Source organism: Xenopus laevis, chromosome 4L, assembly GCF_017654675.1.
Source record: "Xenopus laevis strain J_2021 chromosome 4L, Xenopus_laevis_v10.1, whole genome shotgun sequence".
NCBI lineage: Eukaryota > Metazoa > Chordata > Amphibia > Anura > Pipidae > Xenopus > Xenopus laevis.
The window spans coordinates 15,726,495-15,738,570 of record NC_054377.1 but is presented as its reverse complement, the minus strand read 5'-3'; the positions used below and the strand labels follow the sequence as shown (position 1 = coordinate 15,738,570).

Genomic DNA, 12,076 nt, shown 5'->3' with positions numbered 1-12,076 from the left:
CACACATTCATTTCTATGTGATCGCTGATACAGGCGTTAGATAAGCAGGATCAAGCTGCAGCAGCACATTCAACACTCGCGTCTCTCAGTGATCACATAGAAATGAATGTGCGGCAGCAGGGAAGTAAGTTCGAGTCCACCTTTAGTTTCTGGCAGGGAGGGGGAGCCGGCAGCTGCAGCAGAGAGAGCTGGTATGTAACGGAGGCCTTGGTTGTAAGTAAAACTATTGAAGGGGGAGTTGAGCCAGAGGATAGAACGGGTTTTTTTAGCACTGTAGCTTTTTTTCATGCCTGGTTTATGGGAGGGAGGGGGAGTGACAGAAGGTTTAAAAAATCACTGCAAGGTGCTGCTGTGACTTCGGCTCCTCTTCTGCTCTTTGCTGCGGGCCAATTAAAATTGGATCGCGGGCCGCATTTGGCCCGCGGGCCGTAGTTTGGACACCCCTGGCTTAGCGAATCAACGCTAGCGCAACATCGCAACCTTACGCTACCCCTGAGTGCAACTTCAGATTTTAGTGAATTTGCGGAGCGCTGGCGAAACTATGCCTGGCGAAGTGCGGCGAAGTTACGCCTGGCGCAACTACGAATCTTAGTGAATGTCCCACATAGAGTTTGTTAGGGTTTGAGCTGAATGCAGAAAGTTTTGCCATTGTTTGGGCATAATTGTACATATATGTTCATTGGGCTAAGTAAGGGTTCAGTGTCAATATTTGGTGCATCCCTGAACGTGTGAGTGTAGTGTACGTCTGACACATATTTTGGGAGTCATTGCAGTGCCAAATACCTGTACATAATGTAGAAACTTTTGGGGGTTTTTTTTGCAGTCACTACAACTTCAAGAACTCATGACAGTCTCCCCAATAATTAGGTGGACACCCATCAAGTGATTGACAGAACAGCACCATTTCAACCCCTGACAAAACTGCCCCTGGAGACTTAACTGAAATTTCCATTCATTTTTCACCATCACATCAGCTCCATATAGTGCAGGGGTGTCCAAACTTTTTACAACGAGGGCCAAATTTGGTGAGATGAAAATGTTTGGGGGCCGACCAATCAGCATGACATTGTTTGATTCGAACCATTAAGTATATATATATTCATGAAGCTGCTGTATCCAGGCAAAATTAAATGTGAAGCCATTATGGTATGTTAGTGCCCTACTCCACTGATCTTCTTCTGTCCCCATAGCCAGCCCTTACCCACCCCCACATCCAGCCTCTGTAGTCTATAATAACTTTTATTTCAATTGTTTATTCTCTCTCCGTTAGACACTCACCTTTGGAAACTCCCCCTCCCTCTCAGAAACAGGCATGAAAAAAAAGCTTAAAACTCTGTCTCCTCCTTTAAACACAAGCACTCCCTCTGGAGCTCCCCCTCCCTGCCAGAAACTAAAGGTGGACTCCGACTGTGATTTACTTCCCTGCTGGCACACATTCATTTCTATGTGATCGCTGATACAGGCGTTAGATAAGCAGGATCAAGCTGCAGCAGCACATTCAACACTCGCGTCTCTCAGTGATCACATAGAAATGAATGTGCGGCAGCAGGGAAGTAAGTTCGAGTCCACCTTTAGTTTCTGGCAGGGAGGGGGAGCCGGCAGCTGCAGCAGAGAGAGCTGGTATGTAACGGAGGCCTTGGTTGTAAGTAAAACTATTGAAGGGGGAGTTGAGCCAGAGGATAGAACGGGTTTTTTTAGCACTGTAGCTTTTTTTCATGCCTGGTTTATGGGAGGGAGGGGGAGTGACAGAAGGTTTAAAAAATCACTGCAAGGTGCTGCTGTGACTTCGGCTCCTCTTCTGCTCTTTGCTGCGGGCCAATTAAAATTGGATCGCGGGCCGCATTTGGCCCGCGGGCCGTAGTTTGGACACCCCTGATATAGTGAGTGTAATTTTACTTTCTACCCCAAAAATTAGTTTTCATGGTCTTATTTTGTAAAATGAAAGCAGAAGGTACGGCCTCAGGAGACAGCAGACCCAGTTGCCCCCCAGGATCAGAAACCTCAGTGCTTATTAATAGATGTGGCCAGATAATATATTCTATGTATGGTTAAAAGGAGCTGTTAACCCCAAAAAACTATTTTGCATAATGAAAGGAAATGTAATTCTAAGCAACTCTCCCCACATACATTCATTACACATTTTCAATGGTGTTAAAGTTATATGTAAATGAAGGAAAGAATTAAGTTTTTGTCTGTCCTCTTGCCATTCTCTGCACTGATGGTTCTAACTATTGAAACTTTGTAACAGAGGCCACCTATAAAGGTGCAATGTGGGAATTGGTGTCTTTGCTGGCTTTTGCTACATAGTTTTAGTAGTCTAAACCAGCTGGACAAAAGGACCATAAGGTAAATACTGATATCAATAGCAATTACATTAACAAATAACTTTGAAATCTAAACAGAATTATCTCTAAGTAATTGTCTTTGTGCCAATGTCTGTTCCATGTAGCTGCATTAAGGGCATCCCAGTGCCCAGGGGTGACTGCAGGGTGGCCTAGGAGCCCCATGAGGTCCTGATTCATATACAATTTCAATAAATTTTGGTAAAACAAGTCAACCACTAAACTTTTTGGGGGCCTGAAAAAGAACTTGCTGTGGGCCCAGTTATATTTAGTTACACCACTACTACTGCCTGTTAATAGAGCTACGGACAGGAACAGATCCACTGTCCTCCAGAGTTAACTGACATTTCTCTGATCAGTACAAGCAGAGCAACATCACTAGACTTTCCTCTGCTCACTAACTCCCATTTTCTGATGACTGTGGTTAGTTGACCAACTGAACAGCAGAAAGGTTAAAACTAAATATACCAGTAAACCCTCAAAGTGCTGCTCAGAGTCCTCTGTCAAAAGAAACACTGTATTTCTTTCCTTCTATTGTGTACACATGGACTTCTGTATCAGACTTCCTGTTTTCAGTTTAGCTTTCTTGCCCGGGGCGTGAGCATGCTCAGTTTGCTACTCTTCACCACCCCCCTTCCCTTATCTGCTGTAATCTGAGTCAAGAGCTATGAGTGAGCAGGGAGAGACTCAGGCAGGAAGTGATGTCACACCAAGCTAATACTGCAGCTGCTATCCTAAACAGAGAACTTCTAAAGCTTTTTACTCAGGTATGTTAAAAGATTCTACAGAATAAATATAGCATTCTAGCTTGCACTATTGCAGCTAATCTATTGGCAATAAAATGCCTCTGTAGCTGTCCTTCTTTAATTTACCTGAAGTCTGCTAAAACGTTATTTAACATTTATTAAACCCAATAGGCTAGTTTTTCTTCCAATAAGGATTAATTATATTTTAGTTGGGATCAGTTACAAGCTACTGTTTTATTACTATATAGAAAAAGGAAATTCTTTTCAAAAATGTGAATTATTTGATTATAATGGAGTCTATGGGAGATGGCCTTCCTAGCTTTCTGTATACTGGGGTTCTGGATAATGGATTCCATGTCTGTATTAGAGTAAAGCTGCTAATATCTTAAAAAAACAAATATTCAAAAGGTCACAGAAGGGCACTTCTGAATCTTACTTTTCCCTTAAGAAAAGTTATTTTATTGTTACCACCTTTTGAAAACAGGTATGGGATCCTTTATCCAGAAACCCATTATTCAGAAAGCTCCGAATTATGAAAAGGCCATCTCCCATAGACTCCATTTTATGCAAATAATACAGAAAAAGTAAAGTTTGGTGATACCTTTTACCTTTACCTTTAATACCTGTGGTATTTGGTTGAAGGAGGGGCCCGTGTGCTCCGAAAGCTTGCAATTGTTACTTAGCCAATAAGAGGTATCACCAAACTTAACTTTTTCTGAATTTTTTCAATGGCTAACATGGTACAGAGTCTTAAAACTATGGAAATAATACAATTTTTTAAAAATGATTTCCTTTTACTCTGTAATAATAAAACAGTACCTTGTACTTGATCCCAACTAAGATATAATTAATCCTTATTGGAGGCAAAACCAGCCTATTGGGTTTATTTAATGTTTAAAGGAGAACTTAACCACCCCACTAATAAAAACCCCTACCAAGTACCCTACATAGTCCCCCCTACCTACTCCCCCTGTATAGGTGATAACACCTATAAGTGCCCCATATCCTTTACTCACCTATAGGTGCAGAGTAAGCTCAGCGGAGCTCATGGGCGCCATCTTCCAGCTCTTCAGATTTCTTCGGGTTCTCTTCCTTCCCTCCGGCAATTTCTGTCACTTTTAGTGAATGCGCGTGAGCCAATATGGCGCTTACTTCCCAAAGAAATCCAAAGAGCTGGAAGATGGTGTCCATGAGCTCTGCGGCGCTTACTCTGCACCTATAGGTGAGTAAAGGAGCAGGGAGGGGGGACTATGTAGGGTACTGGAAAGGGGTTTTTATTAGTGGGGGGGTTAGTTATCCTTTAATTTATTTTCTAGTTGACTTAAGGTATGACGATCCAAATTACAGAAATATCCATTATCCGGAAAACCCCATGTTCCAAGCATTCTAGATAACAGATCCCATTGCTGTATTTTGAAAAGGGCCCTATGCATATAAGTACAAGGGGGCATTTTCACCTCCACAGTATTGATAAATAAAACATATACATCTCAATATACATCTCAATATACATCTCAAGCAGGAGGGAATCACCTTTATTGGAAACATGAGCTTTACATTCTTAAGGCCATTCGTTAAGGAAACATAATTATGTAGATTATAAAATATCAAATGAAACAAAACAATATATCTGTACACATACGTACATGCCCACTAGGGGCAACAAAAGCCAAAATGCAGACATTCCACTGGCTATAGTAGAGCCAATAACACTGTAAAGCAATAGGAATTTGGAAAACAGGCACAGCAATGAGCTGCCAATCAAAGTCGGATACTTTATAGTCATTACTGTGCATATGTTGGGATGATACTTTGTCATATAAAAACACAAAATAAGAATGTTTTCCACTCCAGCCTGCAGTGCCTTTAGAACAGGTATCCCTGGATTCTTTTTTCTCTTTCAGACAGGGGTCCCAAAATTCACAGATTACCCCCACCCCATTAACTCCCTAACAACTGAAAGATGGCAAAATTGGCATCACTGTCTTACACTCTAAACAATGGCGTCTAAGAGTTAATTGTAAGAATAAGAGACCACCAACATAGCAATAGAAAAAATAACATAATACAAAAAGCTGCTTAAAGTAAGAAGAGATGCAGGCGGGCTTAGCAAACCAAGAGCTGAAACCATCACTGGGGAACCACAATAAGTATGTGCAGAACGGGACCCTGTAATATAAAAAAGGGAGGGGGCTGGCCCAGTCTGTGTCAGGGGTTATATAGAGCGGGGACACCTGACAATCTTTCTTTGCACCCACTACTCCTGCAATCAGATTCTCTCCTCTCTCTCAATCTGCTGCCAGCAAGAACTGTAACTGCCTGTTCCACCTACCTACTTACCTACCTATCAGTCAATCCCACCAACCTGCCACTCGCACTGTAAGTGTCACTCTTATCCGTCTATTTGCTACTCTTTCCTCTCTACTGGAACTGTCACTTTATTCATGGCACTCTAAGATCTCTTTCTCTCAGTCTCACCTATCTTAACTGCCACCTTCATCTCCCATCATATTCTTACCACCCGCCACTATCACCCCACTTGCCTGGTTTATTTTCCTTTTTCACTACGCTGATCCTCAACCATTCCCTTTTTCTTGATCAGGACACAATATGGATACCCGTTACCCTCGGGAGGAGGAAATCGTTCAGAAGGAACCCAAGAAAACAGATTCACCCAGTACTGTTATTACAGTGGGAACCCCAGCCCCAATTCGAGATCATCTGATCTGGTCTCTGTGTAACACATTGTACCTGAACCTCTTCTGCCTGGGTTTCATTGCACTGATCTACTCAATCAAGGTGAGTCTGGGGAACGGGAATTTGGGGGGGGGGCAGGGTATAAGCTTATCAAATTTTGATAAGGCTGGTTGCAGGGTCGGGCAGAAAGGGCATTTATTTAGGGATCATTGGGGCCCACTGACACCTGCGGTTGGACTGCAACGTCATCCAGATTGTGGTTCCAGTAGTCCTACTTTGCCAAGGAATCCCTTGTTGCTAACTTGGTCCATATTATTTGGTCTAAGAAGGCTCTGAAACATTCTTCAGTACAATATCATAAAGTTGGGGTTCCAAAGTTATGAAGGGCCCCAATGCAGAAATATTTTGGCCCCATGTTTTTTAGGCACTGGTAAACTGCTGACTTTAACAGTGAGAGGTTCTAGTTCAGCAACATCTAGAGGACTTGGCTATTCTTTGCATATTTAAAGGGGCACTAATTATTTTTAAGTAACAGCAAAAAATATAGACAGCAGTCAGGTCTCTGTTATCAGTATTCTAATGCCATTGATTCCATCAGATTCAGACAGTTTTTCCTCTCGCATAAGAGGATGCTTAAAATAATGCAAATGCCCCCTGGTCATTGATCCTGTGGGGGGGTATAATTAACAGAAATTCCGCACGGCGGGCCCCTAAAAGTGCTGCTGCCCCAAATTCCCTGCACCTCTGCAAACAGTGGAGGTTGTTTCTCCGGGTCATTGTGGCAAAAGATGCATGGGCAGTGTCGGACTGGGATGCCAGAGGCCCACCAGAAAAACCTTAGACCATAGGCCCACTCTCCAAACTATTCCTCCTCTTCCTTTCCTCACTTGACCTTTGTTCTCCAAGTCTCTTTTGTTTCTATTCAATAATCTATAATTCTATCTCTAAGCCTCTTTGTTCCCATACAGAAGTAGGTTAATACCATTTGAGGCCAAATGGTTAGAAACAGGAGGGCCCATTGACACTTGGGCCCACCGGGAGTTTTCCTGGTGGCCTGGTGGGAGAATAATTGGGACCTTTATAAAGGTGGAGCTTTGTGCTATAATGCTGTGATATAATACACGGATCAGTAAGAGCTGGTTGGTGATAGGGCAGTGAAAGATATAGGTAACTGAAGCCAAGACTCATGGCGGGACATATACAAGTGGATTCCTACCCTAAAGCTGTCCCAACTAAACCCACATGTTAAATGTAATGGTAAGGCAACGGGGCTGTTACAGTATATTGAGGGCCCAAGGACCTTTATGGCTTCCTTTTATGGCTTAGGATGTTGCGGTGGTTGATGGTCCCATAAGGCTGCTCTTCAGTGTTGTTGTTTTATTTCCTTCCCTTTAATTAGAGATGTTTACTGCTAAAGCCTTGTACGGGTAGTCACAGCTAAAGGGGTTATGTTGGCCTTATAACCTAATTCTTTGTTGAGCTTCTTTGAGAGTGACTGTCTTTCCTTTAAACCAGTTCTCTCTGCCATTTCTACATTGCAGGTACGAGATCAGAAGGTGCAAGGAAACGATCAAGCAGCGCGGCGATATGCTAAGAAGGCACACTGCTATAACATGCTGGCCACGGTGTGGAACATCACAGTCCCCGCGCTGCTCTTGGCGGCACTGATCATCGGTATCGTGCACCTGTCCCAAGTGGTGAGCGGCATAATAGACTTTTTTGGGCTGCGAGGCGGCAGTGGTGATGATGAGAAGTAAATCTGAAGCCGTGTCATCCTGACTGCCCGGGTATGGGAAATCAGGCAGAAGCCACTGTTTGCTGGACTGACAAAAATAAAGCTGGTTTAGTAGCACCCCGAATCCCAGTCAATCAGCCCAATAAAACATACATTTAAAAAGTGGGAAAATATTGTATATGCCATTCATCGTATTAACCCCATGAATTTTGGGCAAATGGTCAAAGGATTGTAAGTGAATTACTCACATGCCACTAGAGACCTGCATGAGTTTTGCAGAACCGCACCAAACCCAATGACCCCCAGCTCACACCCACTTAGGCACATTATTCCCCCCTATCTTCATAGACAGGACTCACCCCAGCGTAAGCATCACATAAGCTGAAAGTGATGTCACATTTTTCCTATGACGCAGTAAGTTGTCCTGTTACACCCTCTCAAATTGCCACCTACCTGCAGCTAAAGGGTGCACATGAACTGTGGGCGGAATGCCCACATGTTCAGAACACGAGGCATATTCTACTGACCACTTTGCAGGTATTCAGCGAAGGGTAAGCAGAAGAGGCATGTGTCTAAGGCACAATGTTGGGGAGGGGTACCAGGCACGTACCTCTCGACTGCTCATTTGTAGCGCCTTTATAAACTTCTCACTTGCTTGATAGTGCTGCACTTGTGCCCCCGGCATACACATGCAACTGCAGGAGCGTGCGCATACAAGCACAAGGGATGGATGGTAGATGGGAGCCCTTTACCTTGGGCAACTCAGTGACTTGGCCCGGCACTGTCCACAGGTACCTGCTGCAGGACTCTACATAAGGCAGGCGCCATAAGGGGATTGTTTGATTTTTATAACATGTAATAAACTTGTACTTTTTAACTTATAAGCATGCTTTGGGAGCATTTTGTTCAATTGTTATAGTTTGACCTCTGTTTGGCCATTAGAGGATCCCAGCGTGCTGATATGGTCTTCACTATGCTCCTTATAACTAAATGCATTAACGTAACAGTAATTGGTAGTGTTTGCTTACTATGCAACATGGCATGTTACTGAGAAGTCACATCCAGCTTCTATAGTGAACGGGCACTAATCCCCACTTACTGCATGTGACCCAGATACTCTTGAACTACAGTTCCCGGGATTCCACATAATCTGTTTCTGCTGTATATTTTGATCGCAGGAAAAGTAGGACTGCAGGTCAGAAATCCTCAGTTTAAAGTAACTAACTAATGTTATTGTTATTGGTCTTTTAACTACTTTTTTCTCCAAGGGCGCTCCTGTTATGACTAGGGCCCAAGCAAATGACCTACTGTAAAACTAGCAGAGCATAAAGTAGGGACCTGGGTAAGCTACCTTGAATACAATTTTCGGTGTGTGTGTGGTCCCTACTTTACACTCTGCAACTATCCTGGAATGCCCATATGTCTAAGCGACTCAGCATTGTGGTAATAAAGGGGTCTGTGCAACTGTGAGATTATGGTGGGATTAGAATAAAAACTTTCTATTGCCCTTCACATGTCCATGCAGCAATAATCCCTTTCTTATGACCAGGGTGTACCACTGTACCAACTATTTTAGCCCGGCTGCCCAACTGAATATTTACTTTGTAATGTAAACAAAATGGAATAATGAAGGTTCTCCAGTATTGCCCAGATGTAGTAAGTGCTTGTTATCCTGAGCATGTGGTGCAAATAGCTTTGTATAGGAAGATACACACTTTTAGTCACTGGGTATAGTTTCCATGTAGTTATGGCCCTTTAATAGTAAAAATAATAATAGATGCAGGGTGTTCATTTCTCATTTTTCTGTTTGCACAGAATGTGACTTCAGAGGAAGTAGAATAGAGGTTGGTGTGGTTACAATGGGTTTGTGAAGTGCTACAACAGGAAAGAGTTGTAAATGAGTGAGTGTAAATGAGTGAGTGTAAAATCATTACGAGTAGGACAGAGGTAACAGTTGAGCAAACAGTTGCAGCTTCTTGACTCCATGCATGAAGCCATCAAACAAGCTCTGGGGCATTGTCAGTCATTTACACCACTCATGACAGGGCCACTGTATCTCATGTATACTTCATGAAAATGTTGGGGGCCCGTACAGTTCTGTCAGCAAGCCCAGTCTTTCTCTTCTTCTCTTTTCGGACTGTGCTCTAGCCGGAGGTAAATATGGCAGAGGGCCTGGGATGGTGGAAGGACTCAGAACAGAAATGCAAGATCAAGTCCTAAGGTAATAAATAGTCCTGCAGTAGCCGAAGGGCCACATTTTCCTATGATTTGAAACAAATGCCCTACCCTGCACAGGTATGGATTTCCCCTGAGATTGCCCGAAGGCCAGCATCCCCCGGCTTAGCGCTCCAGAATTGAGCAAACTACCCCTGTGGCTGGGCGGCAAGCCACCTCTTATTTTATGCTGCCCTAGGCCCGGGCCTCTTCAGCTTCGCCGCAAATCTGGGCCTGACCCTGCAATCAACCTTATCAATAGTTAATTATACCATGATCTGTGCCCTTCCCCAGACTCACCTACCCGGCTGCGTATGTGAGTAATCAGTACTGTCTAACATTGTATTTCTGGATACCTCCCAACTGTCCAGTTTTTTGCGGGACAGTCCCGGTTTTTACAGCTCACCCGCATTTGCACTGAAATGTCCCGACTTAGTCCTGCACTGAACAGCAGGACTAAGCTCACACAGGCAAGGCGGCAGTGACAGCTCGGCTGCTGCCTCAGGTTAATGGCTTTAGTAGGATAAAGCGGAAAATGGTACCAGGGCCGGACTGGGGGTAAAAAGCAGCCCGGGCAAAAAAAATCAAAGTAGCCCACATGTAAACACGCGATGGTCTGACTTGTACACATCTACTCATATATTGGGGTAAAACTGCAAAAATGTATGTGTATAAAGAGCTGCCTTTCTCACTTAAATGGGTGGTTCAGAATATCACTCTATACATCTAAACGTTAACTCAACAATGAACAACCCCTTTAAAGGGGATAAAGATGAGTATGATAAAGAGAATGATATTTTGAGACAATTTGCAATTGGTTTTCATTTTTTATTATTTGTGGATTTTAAGCTAATTAGCTTTTTATTCAGCAGCTCTCCAGTTTTCAGTTTCAGCAACCCAGTTGCTAGGGTTTAAATGACCCTAGCAAACATGCACTGATTTGAATAATAGACTGGAATATGAATAGGAGAGGCCTGAATAGAAAGACGAGGAATAAAAAGTAGCAACAACAATACATTCGTAGCCTTACAGAGCAATTGTTTTTAAATAGGGTCAGTGACCCCCATTTGAAAGCTGGAAAGAGTCAGAAGAAGGCAAATAATTAAAAAAAACTATAAGAAAAAAAACCCACTGAAGGCCAATTGAAAAGTTGCTTAGAATTGGCCAGTCTATACCATCCTAAAAGTTAACTGAAAGGTGAACAACCCCTTTAAGTGTAATTCAGAGTGAGTGGCAGAGGGAGACAGAGAGTGCAGAGAGAGAGAGAGAGAGAGAGAGACAGAGACTCACAGAGAGTGCAGAGAGAGAAATTCGGTCTTCGGCTTCAGCGACGTCCACTCTCTTAAGGGGGGGCGACTAATCCTGAAAGAGCAGCACAGCCGGGCCCCCTTTAGGCCTAAATCCTGCTGGGCCCAGGATGACTGTCTCCCCTGTGCCCCTCTGATAATGAGCCGGTGGGCCTGCACACAGCACGGCAGCATGAGAACAGAGAGGAGTGGGAGAGGCGGAGCCACAGCGGTCCTAGAGCCCGCCGGATGCATTGTAAGGCACTTTCTAATGCGGAGTATAGATCAGGAGCGGCCCATTTGAAGAAAATATAGAGCGGCCCCTCTGGCATTTGCCCAAACAGACAGATTGCCAGTCCAGGCCTGAATGGTAAAAATGAGTGTGCAGCTGGATGTACAGGGAACTCGGCTAACAGTGAGTGAGACTGACCCCCAGTAGCTGTCAGTTTGCCCCTATGTGACTAAATGTCAGTACCTGCCAGTAACCCCTTATTCCCCCCTGCGTTTGACACTGACTCCCCGTACTGGCCAAGACCCCCTGTGCATGTGTGTAACACTGTATGAAAGTGACTGCCATGTGATTCTCTGAGGTGGCCCCCCCTGTGGGAATGACAGCACCGGACAGTGACATAGAATTTGAAGCCGCACAGCCGGAGTTACCTTGAATGGCAGGAGCACGGATCCCATCCAGCAGATTATTACATAGAACAGAGCAGATACTGCGACTCTGCCCCCTACTCATCACTGGGGCGGGGGAGAGATGTGCCTGTCAGAACCTTCTGCCCACTCTGTGGCTTCTCTTATTGCTGGGTAATGGGGATGGAGTTATTCCGTTACCTCCTCTCATTTTCTGGCATTATCACTCTGGACCTCAATTCCCATAATATATTGGTGGTGCCTGGAAACAGCACCGATGCTGCTTGCTCATATATAATATAGTTATAGCTGCAGTACCACCTTACAAAAACAGATGGCGCTGTTTATAGCTGTGCCAGTGAAACACTCCGTCTCGGGTCTTTGTTAGTACAAGTAAGTTGCTGTAGACATGGGAGAATT

General features: G+C 44.0%; 1 protein-coding gene across 2 annotated transcripts; it reads left to right on the top strand.

The window, feature by feature from the left end:
- The first annotated feature begins 960 nt into the window (after positions 1–960).
- On the top strand, positions 961–8,401 carry ifitm5.L (interferon induced transmembrane protein 5 L homeolog). Of its 2 annotated transcripts, none has more exons than XM_041589917.1 (3): positions 961–1,620; positions 5,691–5,887; positions 7,327–8,401. In XM_041589917.1, exons 1-3 carry the CDS (start codon positions 1,536–1,538, stop codon positions 7,540–7,542), a joined length of 498 nt encoding a protein of 165 aa, XP_041445851.1. In that variant the 5' UTR covers positions 961–1,535; the 3' UTR covers positions 7,543–8,401. The 2 variants fall into 2 exon arrangements, with proteins under 2 accessions (XP_041445851.1, XP_041445852.1); XM_041589918.1 differs by lacking the exon at positions 961–1,620 and adding an exon at positions 5,246–5,467.
- The last annotated feature ends 3,675 nt before the right edge of the window (positions 8,402–12,076 follow it).

Bases quoted from the DNA above. Each gene is read 5' to 3' on its own strand.
- ifitm5.L (XM_041589917.1), top strand. From the start codon at position 1,536: ATGTGCGGCAGCAGGGAAGTAAGTTCGAGTCCACCTTTAGTTTCTGGC. The intron at 1,621-5,690 runs GTATGTAACGGA...TTTCTTGATCAG, and splicing joins AGCTGCAGCAGAGAGAGCTG to GACACAATATGGATACCCGT. The intron at 5,888-7,326 runs GTGAGTCTGGGG...TCTACATTGCAG, and splicing joins CACTGATCTACTCAATCAAG to GTACGAGATCAGAAGGTGCA.